The sequence below is a fragment of the Saccostrea cucullata genome, unplaced genomic scaffold (assembly GCF_032062105.1).
Source record: "Saccostrea cucullata isolate Sc308-1 unplaced genomic scaffold, CSIRO_AGI_Scuc_v1 ctg277, whole genome shotgun sequence".
Lineage (NCBI taxonomy): Eukaryota > Metazoa > Mollusca > Bivalvia > Ostreida > Ostreidae > Saccostrea > Saccostrea cuccullata.
Window position 1 is genome coordinate 184990 of NW_026935934.1, and position 21346 is coordinate 206335.

Genomic DNA, 21346 nt, shown 5'->3' on the forward strand with positions numbered 1-21346 from the left:
CCCTCCTTCGAATGCCTTGGGGTTTTTCTTAATCACCCCTCAATATTGCTTCCCCTTTCTCATGACCTAATATCCCCTCCCCCACAAATACTTCCTGTGATTGTCTCTCTCTAGCAAGCCTTGAGAATGCCTCAGTCTTTCATTTCCGGCAGCTGCCTCCTCCCCACAAGCCCGCACACCACCTGTGTTTTTATAGGATTATCTAACAACTCACCATTGGTCTGTCTCCTCTCGTTCCTCTTAGGGAATCGGGTCATGTTGACTTCCATTCCATTGAAACTTAGACTGACTTCTCCAGTTTTTCCTTTTCCATCAAGTTTGATTTCAAATGACTTTGTTAAATTATTTACTGGAAAAAAAAAACCATTTCATTATTGTATAATATCCATATTTGGCCTTAAAATCAGATAGCTTTTATTCTTCATCATAAAAAAATTATATTGTATTTAATCATAATATCCTGTATAGTAATGATGTATACATACATTTGCCTTGATTTTCCAGGAGGATATTGTACAGTTCTACAGAGGCCTGACCCAGGAGGGAGGGGGCTCGTATGGTGTTCTGACTCTGGACTCGAACATCTAGCCGGGAGTAGGGGGTAACCAGCCTACAACATAATATACATGTGACCAGCCTAAAACACACTATACAGGTGTGACCAGCCTTAAACACAATATACATGTGTGACCAGCCTAAAACACAATATATATGTAACCAGCCTAAAACACAATATACATGTGATCAGCCTAAAACAAAATATACACGTGTGAATAGCCTAAAACACAATATACATGTGTGACCAGCCTAAAACACAATATACATGTGTGACAAGCCTAAAACACAATATACATGTGTGATCAGCCTAAAACACAATATACATGTGTGATCAGCCTAAAACACAATATACATGTGTGACAAGCCTAAAACACAATATACATGTGTGATCAGCTTAAAACACAATATACACGTGTGATCAGCCTAAAACAAAATACACTTGTGTGATCAGCCTAAAACACAATATACACGTGTGATCAGCCTAAAACAAAATATACACGTGTGACTAGCCTAAAACACAATATACATGTGTGACTAGCCTATAACACAATATACATGTGTGACCAGCCTAAAACACAATATACATGTGTGACCAGCCTAAAACACAATATACATGTGTGACCAGCCTATAACACAATATACATGTGACCAGCCTAAAACACACTATACAGGTGTGACCAGCCTTAAACACAATATACATGTGACCAGCCTTAAACACAATATACATGTGACCAGCCTAAAACACAATATATATGTAACCAGCCTAAAACACAATATACATGTGATTAGCCTAAAACAAAATATACACGTGTGAATAGCCTAAAACACAATATACATGTGTGACTAGCCTAAAACACAATATACATGTGTGACCAGCCTAAAACACAATATACATGTGTGACCAGCCTAAAACAGGAAATACATGTGTGACAAGCCTATAACACAATATACATGTGTGACCAGCCTATAACACAATATACATGTGACCAGCCTAAAACACACTATACAGGTGTGACCAGCCTTAAACACAATATACATGTGTGACCAGCCTAAAACACAATATATATGTAACCAGCCTAAAACACAATATACATGTGATCAGCCTAAAACAAAATATACACGTGTGAATAGCCTAAAACACAATATACATGTGTGACCAGCCTAAAACAGGAAATACATGTGTGACAAGCCTATAACACAATATACATGTGTGACCAGCCAATAACACAATATACATGTGTGACCAGCCTAAAACACAATATACACGTGTGACATTCTACAGATACAATTTAACTGGAAGAAGTGGTAACTATTTCAAAACACAAATATCCATGTGAAATTGTAAAGAATAGATACCTTTTAACAAGGTGTAGGGGATGACCAGCCATAAACACAATATACATGTGATTTTGTACAGGCCAGCCAGAAGAAGGGGCAATGACCTGTAATCTTTACATGTCAATTTGTATAGATTGGACAGGACCATTTATTAAATATCATATAGCTTAGCCAGGAACTTTTATATGTGACACTGTATAAGTACTAATACAAGGTATTGTAACCAATCTATAAGATTGAGCAGGCCAGGAACAGGGCATATTTATTCACTTGGATCATCTGAAGAAAAAAAAACTTACTTGGTTAATTAAAGTATGTGTTACGAATTTTCCCCATTGCCCAAAATAACCCACAGATTGGATCACCCCAATTTATGTCCTAAATATTTATTCTAGGAATCGTAAATTTATTTGTAGATATCGTGGGAATATTACCAATCATCGTATGTCATTAATGTATGCTTTTTAATTCATTGTATATGTTTATTTCATGAATATCATTTCGTTGTATTGTACAAACCCAAATTTCCTCCACAGATCGTAATGACTTATGGCCGTCTGGCATTGTTATTCAATCAAGGTACCCAAATCCAACTTCGCATCGTTTCCAAAACAATTCCCAAACAACAAATCATCCCTTTTCCCGCATTTGTAATGCTAAAGCCTTTACTTGATGCAAAAGTTGTTAGTGTTACCATACAAACGTCGCGCAAATACTGGCGGTACCGCTAGTCATTCGCGCGTGAACTAATTCGCACCGGAATACCAAAAGGTATATAAAGAAGGCACTTTAGACTTTTTCTTGAGTCTGGGACGTTGGTCAGACTCATAAACATCTGGCCAGCTCAGAGAATCCCAACTCCCCATAATTGGGTAAAATCCAATGCCCCAATATTGGGTAAATTGACCCAATATCAGATCTATGAGTAACCCAATCCGTTGACTATTATATATTCTGACCCAACCTGAATCAGCTGAACGTATTATCCCATTGTTGATATTGAGGAACCCAATCAGCTGACTATTATATATCCTGACCCAACCTGAATCAGCTGAACGTACTATCCCATTGTTGATATTAAGGAACCCAATCAGCTGACTATTATATATCCTGACCCAACCTGAATCAGCTGAGCGTACTCTCCCATTGTTGATATTGGGAACCCAATCAGCTGACGATTATATATATCCTGTACCATTATCCATAAGTATACTCTGTTTGTATTTAATTAATCATAAATTATTATTGTTATTGTTTGAATAAATTCATTTTTTTTTTATAGATAAACAAATCTTGTTGATTAATTAAGGTAAATCACAGGAATAAGAGGACTCACATAATTTTTGTAACACCCAAGATCGGGTCACGTTACATATAACTCATTCTTCAATACTGGTGAATTTTTAAAATGTATTTCTTTTTTCCTTTATTTTCCAATAAATAAAATGTAAGCAGATAGATTGATATTGATATGATTTGATACTTGTGCAAGGATATAGTATAAATAGTTTCATGGATATGAGTTGAGGAATAAAAAAAATATTGATAATTGTTGTATTGCATTTAGGGTATTTCAGATGCAGAAAATGTGACATAATTTTCGAATAGGCATAAAGATGTTGTTTTACTTAAAAATAAAATCATTTGGCATGATATTTGTGTACATTATCTTAGCATATAAATGAAATAATATATTTATATTGTCAAACATGATAAAATTATCTTAATTATTTTTTTCTGAACTTAAAAATGTATGGTTTATGTTCGTAACGCATGGTGTCCATATGCATTGAACTTTTTAACATCTCTCTACAAACATTAAATAATTTGTCAAGTTCAGTTTCTGTGCTTAATTAATGAGTATGTGTGATAAATTATTTTTAACAATATGCTTCATGAACATAACTCAGTTCTTTTTGTAATTTTAAAATGATCTCTGATTGTACAATGTTTGGTGTCTTGACCGTTACGAACATAATAGCTTTCAGTATGATTGCTAAAATAACAGCCAATGAATCATAAGTTTGGCTCAGAAAGTCCGTAGCAGTAGTGTAATTATAAATTAAAAACGAAAGTAGAAAGGTTGCGCAGCTGTCTGCTAAAAAACATGGCGATGCTCATTGTGTCCATGTGGAAAAAAAGAAGTTACGAACATAATAGACTGGGTAAGTATTTTCATATTCTATCAATTTTAGTGAATGTTTAACAAATAAATACAGTCATTGTATCTTTATACCATGTAGCTATTAATCAGAAACTGAAATATGTCTCTTACGACCATACAAAATGCATAAATCTGTCCGAGTCGAGTACTTTCGGTTTAACATTTGACTTTTGATTTGCGTCTTTTGTTACGAACGTAAGTGTTTTTGCATTATTTGTATAATCTATTAATGATAAAGTTATATTGTACTATATTTTATTCTATATTTGTTAGTTTTGTTCTGCTCTTATCAAAGGATAAATACTTATGGAATATTTGTTTTAATATTGCCATATCATTTACGCAATTATGTTCGTAACAGAGACACGAAAACTTGAAGTAGCGACATAATTTGTACTTTAATTGCCTTCTTTCTGATTTTATCAAGGATATATAATAAATATAATTAAACAGCATATGTGTTGATTACATCATGTTGTATTTTGTTTTATATTTTTTTTTCTTTCAGATTTACAAAAAATGACTGAATTATGTTCGTAACAATGACACAAAGATCCAAGACTCAAAATAGAAGACCTAGGATATTAAGTTATTCATCTGACAATTTACTTGTCTGCATTATTTCTCTTTTAAATCTTGTCTATTATTAAGCCTTGAAATGAAATATTAAAAGTATTAAAGACAAGTGTTCGATTGTCTTGTTATTTTTTTTGTTCCTTTTTAAAGCCTGATTCGGAGTTAGGTGTCCATGTTACTTACATAATTTCTCCTTTTTTGAAACTAGAAATAAAAATTGTGACTTTTTAAATAAATTCCATTTAATATAACATTAAACATGATTTCATCATACCTTATTGATTACATTATTTTCATATTTTAACAACTTGTTAAATTCTAGTAACATGTTACTTGTTTAGTGCTTATGTAAGTAACGGTGTCCATTGGTAGTCTTGGATATATTTTCTAATTGTAATGGAATAAGGCAGAAATAAGTCATACAATAAAACATGCAAACTAGTGTTTATTTACTTCAAAAAGGATTCACTAGAAAAGAATAGCTTATTGTCCTATAAAACAGTCACTGTGGACACCAAGTTACGTACATAAAATTTCAGACATACTTGTACATTTAGACACCTATCTCCTTTCTAAGACTTCAGATTATCTTCCCTTCAATTTTTTTCAGAAGCAGGAAGGGTACTAACTTAATTAATATACATAAATTATGAAATTGATTATTTTTAAAAAATAACCCTTTGGTCACACATCTGAACTCAGTACTGAAGAATGAGTTATATGTTTATCATATAAATGTGATGTACATGCAGATTTTATCTTCATCAAAAAACTAGGAATCAAGGAAAATGGTGTCAATATTTGCTTTGAATTCTTCATTACTCCACTACCAAATATTATAACATTAACTGCTCACAAGATTTTTAATGCACAATGAAATATAGCCAAGTATCTCTATACATCAAAAGGAAGAAAAAAAACATAGGTAATCAGAGATTACAGAGCTCACCTCAACAAATGTTGTCTTTAAGTAAGGCAAAGTCACACAATTAACCAACAAAAAGTATACATTCCAAAAATGAAAATATTTTTAAAAGCAATTTTTATCTGATACTTTGAAATAGACCTACATAAAAAATTTAAACTACTTCTTCTTCATGAAAATGTAATGAAAATCCAGCATCTGAAGCAAATTTGAGAGTTTTCATCTCTTGATGCAGCATTTGTGCAAGTTTGGTTTATACAATGTTATATAAGCCTTATAGTTTTTGGTAATAGACCTGCAACCATAACTTTTACCTTGTCTATTATCTGAAAAATGTATTCCAATTCAGCATCCGAAGCAAGTCCATTAGTGTGCATCCTTAGATGTATCATCCATGCAAGTTTGCTCATTATAGGGCTCATAGTTTATTGGAAATGAAACATGCATCAAAACTAACATTTTCACTCATCCACAAAAAGTAGGTCAGATTCAGCATCCGAAGCAAGCCTGGAAGTATGCTTCCTTAGATGTATCATCTATGCAAGATTGGTCATTAAAGAACTCAAAGTTCCTTGGAAATGAAACCTGCACCAAAAACTTTTAACTATTCACTCAACCGGAAAATGTAGATCAGATTCAGCATCCGAAGCAAGCCTGGTAGTGTGCATCCTTAGATGTATCATCCATGCAAGCTTGGTCAACATAGGGCTTAAAGTTACTTGCAAATGAAACCTGCACCAAAAACTTTAACCTGTTCGCTCAACCAGGAAATGTACGTCAGATTCAGCATCCGAAGCAAGCCCGGTAGTATGCATCCTTAGATGTATCATCCATGCAAGTTTGGTCAACATAGGGCTTATAGTTACTTGGAAATGAAACCTGCACCAAAAACTTTAACCTGTTCACTCAACCGGAAAATGTACGTCAGATTCAGCATCCGAAGCAAGCCCGGTAGTATGCATCCTTAGATGTATCATCCATACAAGTTTGGTCAACATAGGGCTTACAGTTTTTTGGAAATGAAACCTGCACCAAAAACTTTAACCTGTTCACTCAACCGGAAAATGTAGGTCAGATTCAGCATCCGAAGCAAGCCCGGTAGTATGCATCCTTAGATGTATCATCCATGCAAGTTTGGTCAACATAGGGCTTACAGTTACTTGGAAATGAAACCTACACCAAAAACTTTAACCTGTTCACTCAACCGGAAAATGTAGGTCAGATTCAGCATCCGAAGCAAGCCCGGTAGTATGCATCCTTAGATGTATCATCCATGCAAGTTTGGTCAACATAGGGCTTATAGTTACTTGGAAATGAAACCCACACCAAAAACTGCACCAAAAATGTTAACCTGCTCCAAAAACATTAACCTGGTCATTTCTTTGCTGAAATTGCAGCATCTGAAACTTTGTCTGGTACAATAAAACACACTAAAACCATCTTCCATGCATGTCTAATCAGTATAGGACACAGAAGTAATTAAAAGGAAAACTGCTCCAAAAAACTTAACCTTAACCATGGGACGCCGACACCGACGCCGACGCCGAGGGTATCACATAAGCTCCCCCCAACTTCGTTGAGGTGAGCTAATCAGATGCTAAAAATTTTTTAGTTCTACAAAAAATTGTTCTGTAAACTTTCATATAACTGTCACAAAAATATTACATAATTGATTCATACAAACCCTATAATTAAAAGATTGTTTTTCTCCAATATTGACTTCTAAAAGGAAACTATACAAAACTCATTCAAAACTAGATCTGATACTGTCAAAAATAGATTTTACTCATTACTTCAGTATTTCTATCCAAGCATTCCTCATTAAAATCCACTCAATAATTGATTTCAGGAATAAATGCAATAAAGAAAATAAAATCACTTTCCTATAAGTACATCATAATTGATATTACACAGGTGTATATCAATAACATTAACAGGGCAACATTATACAATTAATTACCCCTTTTGAGGTCAACATGGTGAAATAAGGATCCGAGACCTGGCCCATGAGGTGACCTGACCTGACCGAGGCCGCATAGCGGCCTCGGTCAGGTCAGGTCACCTCGTGGGCCAGGTCGAGGGTCCTTATTTCACCATGTTGAACTCAAAAGAGGTAATCAATTGTTTTATTATTGTTTTATTATACCGATATATATTGAAAAGTATGAATCTCTAACCGTTATCAATTCTTTCATTGATCGGGATCAGGATTCGCTACACTCAGATAGTGAAGTTGTTTACATTGACGTCTGCAAGTCGTGTAAGTTTACTGATTAAAATTATATTTGGTTGATAACGACATACATTGTTATAACTAACGATTACTTTTTCTCTACCCAATCATTATTTCCGAATAAAAATTTCAATCAAAATCTAACACAGAATTCAACTCTTTACAGAGCCGCTTCTACATTCCAGAGCTGAATTGAAACGATATTTTGAAATGAGTAAACCGTTTAAGTTAACGATAAAATTTTGCCGTATTCTGTATGGTAATGCAAAACAGACCATGCACAATTTTAAAAACATGTTGTTTTCTCGAATAATTATTATTTTATGCATTTAATTCACTCAAAAAGGAATTTTTGATTAAGAGGTCATTATTAAGCGGTCATTAATTATAATGACCGGGTCATTATATCCCACGTGCAATGATTCCTAGGTCCTTATTGCTGTAAACAGTACCATTTTGAGTCATTGTTGTGTTTTAAAGTTTTCTTACCAGCCAATCATATTCGAGTATTATCAATAGAGGTATAATAATGCTTTTTGATGATGGTATAATGCTTTTTCTCTCATAGTTTGTTAGTCAAAGGCAATTGGACATAATGTAATAATTTTTTTCTGTATCTCATTTGCTATGTTCTTTGAAATCGACAAAAATACTTAAGTGCAAACAATTCTCTAGGACCAGTAAAACAAGAGGTCTATACCAAAACATTTCTAATGGCCTTGCACAAGTTTTCCTTAGGGATTGATCCTAGTCTTCGGCTGTGATAGGATGACGTGCTGACTGAAGCTGATTTAATTCTGTACTTACAGAGTAAAGTCATCATCCCACTTTGGGTTTGTCGTCTTTTTCTGGACATCAGTTTTGCGTGGAGGCTGGCCGTCAACAGAAACTTCTACAAATGGATCGGGTTTGGAGGAAAAGACGCCACCGCTGCCTGTGATCTTAGCCGAGTTTACTAAAATAAAAAACAATGTTTATTTTAAGCTAGATGCATAGAACTTTGGAAACATCCCTCAAAAAAAGGTTTCTTTACATGTATTTATAAAGACGTTTTCATTGGTATTAATGAGTATTACTTCTCAGGGAATCAAACTATAGATATATTTTAAAGTTATCAATGCCTCATGTAGGAATCATTTTTTGCTCTACTCATAAAAACTTTGGTTAAATTTCCTTTATTTATTTTATACCTTGTATAATCAACCTCTGAGATAACAATATGAATTCTGCTTGGACTTTAAAATAATGAATTGATCCTTAGTTTGAGAAAACATTGTTTTAATTGTAGATTTAATTGTATAAATACAAAGTGCTCAATTGTTGCATGTCACTTGTAGATTTTTTCATTAAAATAATCCATTCTAATTTTGGCAGTTTGAGTTGCAAGAAATTTTAACAAAGGAAGCTAGAGGTTAAGCAATTCTGCATCAGGAAGTATCTAACCATGAACCTCTAGCATACTGAAGTAGTATCGCTTGCATAACCTTTTACTAACCACATAAGAACCTACAGGTACATGTATAGGTAGAACGTAAAACTGAGTTAAAATCTACCAGCAGAAATAAGAACAGCATGTTTAAGAGTTCATCTTTTTTTTTTCAGGCATGTTTTGATGTTCAACTGTACTTAACAAAAAGTGTTCTTAATCGTCTTCTTATCAAATTATGCAACTTCATGCTGGTTGATAATCATTTTAATTGATTATTTAAAAATCATTATTGTTACATAATATTCCATGTTTCAATATGCCATGCAAAAGAGCCGTGCCATATTTATCGTGATTTAGAAAAATCAATTCTTTTAAATTAACTTTTTACGAGAACACCTCTCCCTGAGAAGGTATGATCATATTGATTTCTAAGGTACATGTATACATTTACAGCTTAGAATTTTCTCCTGACAATCACAGGTAGTTTAGACGAAGTAAGAATTCTGGATCTTATTCAATATTATACAGATATGTGACAGTATAAAATCTGCCCTTCATATTCAAATTCATATGCAAGGAATTTTATAATGCATAAATTTTAGAGGCCATAGAAGATTTTTCATCTTGTATTCTTCTACAATCTTTAATTTGGTCCAGCAATATTATTCTCTATAATGTTGACAAAATTACTGTACATCAGAAAACCAATGAAAATGTAGAAATATACAGGACCTTGTTATTGTACGTAACTCTCTGCTGGTCTTGAAATACAGTCACCAGTCAATCTATATCTGCATACTACCTTAGTAAAATCTGCCCCCTCCCCCCCTAAATAACACCTAAAATCATAGTCTATCTTTATCTATACATGTATATCTATGAGCACTCAAAATAAATTTCTGTTTGTTCTTTAATTTTTATAGGTTCATCACGCAAAATCCCCCCCAACTCCAATATGATCAACTTATTATTATATCTCCCAAATTTCTGTCATTTTTTGCAAATCAAAAGGCCACTGTTGAATATACTTTTCATAAATTCATATATAATTAAAGTAAAATTCATATTAATTATAGTTTATACATGAGAGAAGACGACATCTTTATGTTTAAAGCAATTTTAAACAGGACACTTATATTAAGTTTTATGATGTAAAGAGAACAAAATTCTTCTCAATCTGAGCCTTCCCAGTACACTGCTATCAGAGGTACAATTAACTCATAAATACAACTGAGGCAAAATGATTTTTTTTTCAGTGTATTATAAAAATATAATGATAAAAGATTGCCCTAAGATTTTATGACAGTCAACAGGGCAGGGCTCGACATTAACGCTTGTCCGCTTTCCGGTACCAGTGAAAAAAAAATTCGGACAAGTGAATATTGCTGGTCACTTGCAATTGGACAAGTGCTTTTTATGTATAACAATAAAATCAATTTTTAAAAAGTCTCAAAATAATAATTAAAACGAAAAAAAGGCAAACAGTTTATCGATGGTTTAGACGGAAGCAAATCACGAAAAACGAATATCCCGATATCAACCGCGATTTAATGATTGAGTTATACTTGAATCGAAGTTCACTAATTGCCAAATACTTTATTTCAAGGCAACATGGATCTCACGAAATTCGGATTTACACATGGCAAGTGTAAAAACAAAAGAAAGTAAAGAAAAGAAAAAAGATTATGAAAAAAAAGTAAACAAAATTTGTATCATGGATAGACGACTTTCCAGGTTTAGTCTATGAAGGTGAGGATGCAGAGGGTGGCGAACCTGAGGCTAAAATGTTTTGTGAAACTTGCCGAGACAACGAAGTTACGGCTGATAAATCATGTTCCATGTTTCTTGGAACAAATGCATTCAGAAACACACGTTAACTTCCCACTGGAAAATCAAGCACATATAAAATGTCTGAAAGGCACAGTAAAATTGATGTGAAGAATCCCAAGGCAGCAATCTTGTAGGCCCAATTGTTGAATGTGTTAGAAAAATGGACAGTTATTGAAGAGCAAATTAGAAAGCTATTCAATACTGCTTACTTTGTATGTATGAAATGCCCTTTACAGGTACCCAACCCTCATTAAACTGCAAGAAAAAAATGGCCTTGATATTGGGGGATTTTATAGATCAGACAATGCTTGCAGAAGGTAGACCTACTAACTTTTTGAAAATAAAATTAATTATATATCATTCATCTATTCTTTAATATATTATCATATCCATATGCATGTTCACTCAGATTAATAATTTCATCTAAATATAATACTTCACTATAAATAATTGGTAGTCTATCTAGTATTAGACTAGTAATATTACATTGCCTAGTCCTATGTGTGGCTTTGCTTGTTTTTTTTTTTTAAATAAATTATTATCATGATTATTGAATATTGCAAATTTCAGTGCTTTGTAACACAATAGTTATCTAAATGTTTGTAAAAATCTATGAAGAAATGTATGAAAGACGGTGTAGAAGATGGCAGGGAAGAAATTTTTTTCTATTCTGATTGATGGTGCTAGAATTCATCAGTAACAGAAAACGAACTTGTATATGTAAGGTTTGTAAAAATGGGGTTCCTGAAAACCACTACCTAAGCATTGAAGACATCCAAAATCTGATGCTAAGGGAAAATTGTATTGATATCATTTGAGAGGGCAGAATTAGAAAACTGGAAAACATCTTGTTGGGTTTGGATTCTTTAAATTTTCAAAGGGTGGAGTCGCTGCATTACTGAAAAAATGTCCCCCAACTAGTCATTGTTCACTGTATTGCCACAGGTTGGAGCTTGCTGCCAATAATGCAATTAAAAGTCAAAAAATTATGAAGGATATTCAAGATATTTTGACAAATACCTACAAACAGTACCATTATTCACCAAAGGCTCTAAGAGAATTGATATTATAGATGCCTTAGAAGAAAAGGTTTTAAAGCCAACAAATTTACATGGAACAAGTGGCTATCATTGCAGAAAGCACTTGCATGAAGAATTTTACAGTTATTATTACTCATTTTGATCACATTAGAGGTTTTGCTGAGGTCCAAGGGAGCAACCAATATTAGCAAAAAGTTGCAACACCATTCTTGTACATGTCTTTCTTCTTGCTAGATGTATCAACCTTGAGTGTGCTAACCAAAGTACAGAGGGACAGCAACTCTTTGTATCTTAGAAGCAATCACTGTGTTACATTTCTCTCTGTGAATTAAAACCAAATGGTGAAGAGTTAAGCAAATTTACTTGGAGAGGTTAATGGAGATGTGTATCACAACATTACTTTGCAAAATGTCAACCCCCAAGAAAGTTACAGAGCAAAAAGAGAAGAAGTAATCAATGTTCTCATTGATGCAATTGATAAAAGGTTTGCACCAATGGAAAAAATCTTGAAAGCAGCTCTGTTAGATATGAGTTCCAAAAACTTAGGGTAGCTCTCTTTGTATAGAAGAACTTAATCTATTGATGCAGCATTTTGGTGGTATTCTACAAAATGCAGAGTGTGATGTTGCTGTTTGAATTTAAGGCCTTCAAAGCCCATGTTTATGGTCACAACACAACACCAATTGAAAAACTTCCAAGCAGCAGATTTGTCACACAGAATTATGTATCTTAGTGTATTCTACTTGTGTGCCAAGTTATATTGAAAGAGGATTCCAAAACTGTAGGAGGAGTAGCATTTTGAATCAATGCTGAGAATGCTCATGTTTATCTCTATAGAAGGGTGTCCATTGGAAGAGTTCAACAGCACACAAGTGGTGGAATGCAGGGAGAGCTAATACGACAGATTTAATCCTTTTGACTTTAGACAGTGCCGAATAAATGTTTATGCATTAATGCAATGTTGACAGATTCGCATGTTGTTTTCAGGACAGGAAGTCTTAATAAAATTTTGTTTTATGTCTTTGTTGTATTATTCAATTAGACCAGAACATATAGTATATAAAAATAAAGTAATTGATAAATCTTCAGATTTTTGACAAGTGAAATTAAGTTTGCCAAGTAATTTCTTTGTCATTTCCGAAATGACAGGAAAAAAAGTTAATGTAGAGCCCTGCAGGGGTGAAGATTTAGGATTCATTTCTTTCATAATTTCATAAAAAATCTTTAAAGTTCATATAAACACTATAAGTATATGCATCACAGCAGTCATCTAAAGGTTACCTGAATTAATGAAAACAAAAATTCCCCATTGATTAAAATAAACAAATTTCAGTGCACTTCATTCTGTTAAATAATTACAAGTACCAGGAAACTTTATGAAATAATGGTTACAAAACCATCAAAAGGAAGACTTTAATGAAGTTCTTATAATGGTTAACATTGGCAACCATCGAAAGAAAAAAGGTTTATATTGGTTTTCTCACTAGAAAAAAGTCATTGAAGTATTGGAATTCTCTTGTGTGAAAACCAATAAAGCATATTGAGAATAAACAAAACATAGGAGGATATATCACCTTAAAAGAAAAGCAGCGGTGGGTTTGTTTACCAGAGACATACATTTAACTTGAATTGCAGTTAAGATGTACATTAATAAAGGTGTGAATGAACATTGGAGTTGCCTTAAATCTTTTTAAAATGTTTTATGACATCCAATGAAGTAAATTATAGTAGAAACAAACAACCAGTCTCTTGATCATAATGAATATTGATTAGAAAAAAGTAATCAAAATTAAAAACAGTGCTATTTTCTTGAACCAGCATGTCATTAAGGTTTCAACAATGTATTTAATGTATAAACCTTATAAAATACAATACATTGAAAATTAAATTTTTCAACATTTTACATAGGAAATGCATTGAAAATTGTAAAAACATTGATGTTTAGTAAAAAGGCTTGGACATTTCAACATGTCCTTAATATCACCTTAGCATTTCCAGAGACATACATAAGAATTGCAGTTACAAGTACATTAATAAAGGTGCTTGAACTTTGGATTTTGCCTTATATCTTTTAATAATAGGTAGTACAAAAAAGTAATCAAAATTTTCTTGAACCAGAATTGTGAGAATACATTGATTAAATTTTTCTTAAGATCCTGATGTTTAGGGCTTGGACATTTCAACATGTTCAAGTTGGGAAAATAGTGACATCTGGTTGAAAATTCAAAGAGGAAATTCATCCATACAAAAAAAAAAACCCACCCCCGCTCACCCCCACACACACTTAATTGGGTTACATGAAGGGAAAAATTCTTGTCAATGAAAAATTTATATGGATAGGAATGAATAAATTAACAATCTTCTTCTATCTTTTTCATAAGGCAGTACATAATACACACACAAAGCACTTGACAAAAGTCTAGTGTTGGTCATTATTATATGAATGTCCGATTCCTTTTACACCTGTAACATCCTGTTTAGTTCTGAGTAAAACATTCTGGAGTCCTGTACTTCCTGGTTACCTGGGTGTTATAACAATGCTGTTAACCTTGGAGGCAGACTGACTCCCTTATCTTCCTGGTGTCAATGACAAGACTGGGGAGGTACTGTTTACTATGTTGTTATTTCTGTACACGTGTATCTATCAATACTACATGTATTAGTCTATAGTTCTCTTACCCATACAAGTAACAACTATTGGTACTTAATTTAATGTGTTCTCCTCCCCCTCTAGATCCAAATAATAAGATTGGACAATATATAACCATAGTCAGCTTCTAATAAACTACAATATACATTCATAAGCTTATAAGCTAATTTGAATTTTCATATTTGACTGGACCAATCAGGAACATTTGTCACATCTGTTTGTCAATGTTTTAATTGGAATTGATGCCTGCCTCACTGAATGATTGAAATAATCCTCAATAAAAAATTAGATTGATAAAAATAACAAGTGTCCATTGTATTATTATTTTTGTTTGGAAATCAGATTTACTCTCATGAAGAGAAAATGACATGAGTACAGAATTTTTTCTCCCTTGCTGTTGATCTCAGAGAGAATTGACTCAATATTACTGCCATAGTACAATATTGTCCAAATTATATCACCCTCCCTCTCTTTTATATTACCACTAGAGATCAAGAAAACAGGAACACACTCTCTTTCACTGTCATTCTCATTCTCACTCCCATTGCAAAGTTCTCAAACCATTTTTAGGGAATAAAACCAATGCCAAAAATATTGTGAAAATTCATAATATTTAGAGAATTTATGAAAATCAGTATACAGTGGGTTTCTGGTGTTTGCGAACAATTAAATCTCTTTTTCTATTTAGAGGTATATTGAAAAACAAGTTTAGCTATTATCATGATTATATATCTAACTATATGTGCCTTTAATTTTTTGAGGAAATGAAAAAAAAAAAAACACATTCAAGGAAAAATAGGTATTACTTCTGAATTGGGAAAGGGATCTTTAAACAGCCTCAAAAAACAAAGTCTGAAATTTGACGTCATAATCACAAGTCTGGTGTAAAAGTGTATAGTAAGAAAATCTTAAGTGAAACTGCTATCATAAATATTTAGAAGTATATTTCCTTCAAGTTTCCAACCATATTAACTTGTGGAAAAAAATATATACTACTTAGTATTATACTCGTAGATTGCATTAAAATTCTCAAGTAAACATGTACAGGTAAACTTCGTTATCTCGACATCGATGGGACAGTCGGAAAATGTCGAGATATCCGAAGTGTCGAGATATCAGAGTTGAGACTCGACGTCCTTAATTTTACTGCATAGTAAACCCATATACCTAAACTGAACAGACGTTTCACTACAGGTACCTATATGATTCAATTAGACTGTAGCTCGTTTGTTTCAGCTTTCCTCTATATTTATTAGAAAATCTAAGAAGTTATTCACAAATGTTATTCATGAAATGCTTTCTTTTTTTATCGAAATCTTCTTATTTCACTGAAAACCGTTTTCCATCCAGCATTCGATCCGCGTGCCAATAGCTATGTCAGAACAGGATATGAAATGCGCTTTATAAATTCCAAACCGGAACGGTACAAAATCGACTTCCGAGATACGGAAAAAAATTAATGCGTACATTAATTTTTAAAAATTATTTCATTTCACTTTTTTTTTTTAATTCATAATCATTCATCATTAATTTTCATTTCATTTTCAAACCAAAACTTAATTGGAATTGCACATTTAACAAACTTAATGATCCATATTACGGCTGATGCAATAGTCGTGCATATCGTAAGTTTAATTGATTCATGTTGAATGCATTTTTACCACAATTTTTAAGTTAAATTGAATTCAATGTGTATATTGTTCATTGTTATTCAGTTACTTTTTTTCTTATAAAATGCTTAAGTTTTGTTAGATTTCGACACAAATAAACGGTTGTACATTTATGCAGAATTGAGAAGATTTATCAATGATAATTACCCAAGCTGAACATTGAACAATTAGCGTATTAGAGACGCCGAGGGGGCTTGAGATTCCTCTACAAACACACTTTTACAGAGCAGTATGCAGTCAAAACATGCCTGGGTGTAAAAGGTGTGAATTTTTGAAGACGTCGAGATACACGGAGTCGTCCGTGCGTGATGAGCAACTAGCTGACAAACAATTAGGTTAAGTAGAGCAGAAAATTGCACCGATGTCGACATATACCAGGTAAATTTTGCTCTTGGGACTTTGAAATACGTCGAGATAAGCAGGGTAGTCAACATTACCGAGGTCGACATATCAGAGTTTTTGCAAATCATTTATATAGTAAATAATGCCGGCACCATGGACGGACGTCGACATATCCCAGGTTGTCGACATATCCGATGTCGAGATACCGAAGTTTACCTGTATTTTGATTTTATCAACGAAACTTTATATGAAATCAGGTTTAAAATACTTACAAGAGGATTGGGCCTTGTAAAGTTATTACAACTTGACACTTAAAAGTCTCTTAAAAATTTTTGTGAAAAGAAATACACTCCTAAGACTTCTATTCGGATGGATATATATCATTTTTTTTGTAAAAAGTTTAAAAGTATACAACTTATATTTCCATCCCCTCAAATGCACTTGTCCAATAAATTGCTTCATAAAAATCTGACTTTGTAAAGGACATGGGACAATACAGTTTCTATCTGGCCCATTCTAACCCTTACCTGACAATTGAAGCTGTGAGTACTGTGCACTGTTGGATGAGGCTGATGCAGCTTCTCCCATTATATAGATATCATGCAAATCTGAAAGGAAAAGTATAAAAATAAAGTCTATGACCAAATAAATATCCAATAAGCTACTTCATTATCAGAGTCATTCAAAGATCAAGAAAATATAGATGCAATCATTGAATATGAACAAGAGATGGTTGAAAACACTTATGCCCACCTCCCACATATAATTGGAATTTTTCTAAGTCAAAGGGGCATAACTCTATCCAAAATGGCTTGATCGTACCCAGTACTTGACCTAGATATTCTTAATATAAAGCTGAATACCAAATTTCATTTCAATACGTGCAACCTCTGCAAAGAAAATGAATGGAAACTGCTGGTGGACCAACAGATAGAAAGACCTCTACAGACAGCAGCAGAGCAATATGCCCTCCCTTCTTCGAAGGGGTACATGAAAATATAAATTTGGCTCAGGTAAGGTCTAGGGCTAGAATGATACAACTTTTTCTATATCAATACATACCACAATATACGAACCACTAAATGATATGTCATATGTGACACAATATCTTGTATTGGTTATAAAATCTTTTTGTATTGAATTCTTAACAAATAAGAATATTAAGTTATTCATAGAAGTTGTGTATCAGTTGTAAAAATTTATTATTACATACTATATATATGTTTTTATTATGACATATCTAAAATGTTATATATTAAACCAAAAATGTAAAAGTAAACAAATAATACCGTATGTCAGAATTTGGGGTGGGGGGTTGGGGGTGGGGATAATTCGATATTTCTACGTACAAATCAATTTGTGTATCATTCTCACAAAGGTTCAAAATAATTGTTATAGTATGGTATGTATTCATTTGTCATTAAAATTCTACTTATGAGACTTGTATATTTAATTATTTATCCAGGAAATTGGCAGGAATATATGTCACAATGCATGCAGATGCAGTATCTGAACATGGGACTCTGGAATGTTGTATCCCTATGTGCAATATTGGTTAGAAGAACCTATTGCAAAACAATTTGTCCTAAGACACCCATTACTTACAACCAGTACAAGCTCTTTAGACTTACTTGGAAGAATAGGGAAATCAAAAAAAAAACTTTCAATATATCTGGTCCCGAGATCATGAAACATCTTAAGCTTAAGTCAAAATCTTTGTATTACAATTAAATGTCGTGGAGGTCAAGCAGATCAAACTTAAAATATGTTTCAATATTGATTCACAAAAGTTTTGTTATTTGCAAATTTTGAGATTATTAAATATTGAATTTTACAGACAATTGAAAATTTGACTTCCGTCTGTTTCATGATCCTGGGGCCTGGTCTCTTAGCTCACTGGTAGGAATCATTAAAGCACTTTTCTCATTTATTTTTGCTTCATTCAGTAATTGATAAATATATATTATTATAACAGTAACTTGATCCAAAGGGTCATATCACGTTGAGTTGACAGGCACGGATCATCAGATCTAACGAGACGCGAAGCGTCAAGTTTGATCTGATGATCCGCGTCTGTCAACGAGATGTGATACGGCTCTTTGGATCAAGTTACTGTTATAATGATCAATTTATTATATACCCCCTTATAACTAGCAAAATATAGCAAAAGAAAACTTTAGAGATCAATTGTATAACATTTATCCATAAAACAAAGCATAATAACAAGGGACTTTTTATCGCACAATAAAAATAACGTCATGTTTTTGCGTACTACGTCATCAGTTTCAGAGAGTGGTGATATGGATTCAGAAAACCACAGTGTGGTGATCCGGAGAGTAGGATCACGATGTCACGTGATTGCGTTAATTATACAGTAAAACTGAGTGATACACGTTAGGTATATAATAAAATTGCTGACTTCTGTATTAGTCTAGTCTAAATGCCTGACCATGAACTTCCATTATAATGAAAAATTGAAAATTACAGTGAAACATGCATATAAAGGTTTTAGAAGTACATTTTAGTGCATGACTGAAAACAGCTGCAGCATCAAACATGTAGCCTTAGTGTTAATATAATCTTGCAAAATTTGAAGTTTACAATACATATGTAATGGATTGGGTAGGGATATCGGCCTGGGATGCAGGGATCAAGGGATCCTGGGATCCTGGATTCAATTCCCAGTCAAGCCATACATTTTTTTCCTTTTCACATACATGTTAACTCTCCCGATTTAGGCGGGAGTCTACCGCTTTTTCACTCCATCTCCCGCCTACCGATTTAATTCAGAAATCTACCGCTTTTCTACAAAAGCTGCGTCTAAAGTATTTTTGGTTCGCTTGGGTATCCATTTTTGAAGCCACTCTCATAAAATCTCGCTAGATATCGCGTGATTTGACTCGGAATCATACAAACGCTTTTTTTGCACATCGATTTCAAGCACGGATTTGACAACGACAACAACATAAGACTACCAGTGATTAAATTACATTGGTTACGATAAATTAATCAACATCCCTGCCGTGAAAAAGGAGATACAGCTTTTAAGAATTAGAAGAAAACATTTGAGATCGTCTTTAAAAGCACAGAAGCTCACAACTTTATCAATAAAGTCAATAGAAATCACTCGATTGACCAAGCCATGTGGCACATCTCTACTTTCGTTTTCGATCATCGCGGGAAATCTGATTTATATAACGAAAGATACGAACTTGTTTTAGATCTAGATTAAACCATGCCATCATTTGTTTTGTTTAAAAACTGAATGAACATTCAGAATTATTGCTTCTAGGCTATTTCAGCAAAGATCACTCTTCAAAAGGCTAAGTAAAGCAGCCAATCCAAGCAAAATGATGAGCATGAAAAATATTTGAATTTATACAATTTATGTCAAACTTAAGGTGTTTCTGTCTTCTTCTTTGCTGTTGATATTTAAAGTTAATTAGTGTAGGTACCTGATTTCATTTAAGGCTTATAATATACATGTATATTACATGAAAGATATCGATAATCCAAGTGTAAAACAACACACGCGCAATGCTACCGCTTTTGAGGTCTGAATCTCCCTATTTTTCATCACAATAGGTTAACATGTATGCTTTTCAGTTCGAGATTTTGTGCTACCCCTGGACTTGCTGCTGAACTTTGGTTTTGTCTTAATGGGAAAGGACAATTTAAGGAGGAAGGAGTGTAAAAGTTTGGGCCATGGATATCAACCAAGGTAGCTCAGTCGGTAGAGCACCTGACTTGTGATGCAGTGTCCTATTCTGACACGGTCCATAAATTGTCTTCTTTCCTGTTTCATAAATAGAACAGCACAGTCTCGGCAATTAAGATGAGCACCAGCTTTAAGTTATGAGTTTTTAACATATATGTGACTTTGCTGTTTTCTTGTGGACCATTTATAAGAGTCAAAGTTCAGACAAGACCTGGTCATGACTTTGAAACATTAATGATCAATGGTTACAGGTCCTGTCAAGCACAGATCATCAAATTAAAAAACTAACAGATAAAATCCCATACTTGAAGAGCAAACTAACAGATTCAAAATAAACATAACTCAATATATTAGTGTAAAATGACAGTCTGCACTCAATAAATTAATGGTTACATACCATTGGTAAACACGATAAAATTACGCAAAAGGTTTCAAACGATCGAGAGTTTCTCGTACAATACCTTGATCATTCTTTTAACTGATTTATTTTCTGTCATTTCTATGAAATACCTACTTGTTTTTATTACTGACAACGTCAAAGAGAAGTTACATAGGAAAGGTGTTTGGCAATCACTATTTTGTCCACCATAACTTCATGGATCATGTGACCTCTGACGTAACATCGTAGGTTTTTTTCAGGTAAGTGTCAATGTTTTTTGTGTAATGCATTCTTATTGAAATAATAATTGCTTTATCATTTTGATATACAAAAGCTTATTTTAAAAAAAATCCAAGAAAAAAATCTACATCTTTAAAGTGATTTTAAAGTCAATGCAAACACAATTAAATTAGATAAATGGTATAAATTGGATTTACCTTAGAAGGGAATGACTTCAATCAATAATGTACTAAAACATCAGAAAATAAGTATAT

General features: G+C 33.2%; 1 protein-coding gene across 3 annotated transcripts in view; it reads right to left on the reverse strand.

The window, feature by feature from the left end:
* The window catches only part of LOC134244273 (NEDD4-like E3 ubiquitin-protein ligase WWP1), a 38782-nt gene extending 17693 nt beyond the window's left edge, over nt 1–21089 (reverse strand). For all 3 annotated transcript variants that reach the window (XM_062726534.1, XM_062726533.1, XM_062726532.1), the window contains exons 1-5: nt 20988–21089; nt 17283–17363; nt 8602–8749; nt 486–610; nt 215–349 (exon numbers count right to left, since the gene is read on the reverse strand). In XM_062726534.1, coding sequence (XP_062582518.1) covers nt 215–349; nt 486–610; nt 8602–8749; nt 17283–17343 — 469 coding nt within the window. In that variant the 5' untranslated portion in view covers nt 17344–17363; nt 20988–21089. The remainder of the gene's footprint in view (nt 1–214; nt 350–485; nt 611–8601; nt 8750–17282; nt 17364–20987) is intronic.
* Between the last annotated feature and the right edge of the window lie 257 nt (nt 21090–21346).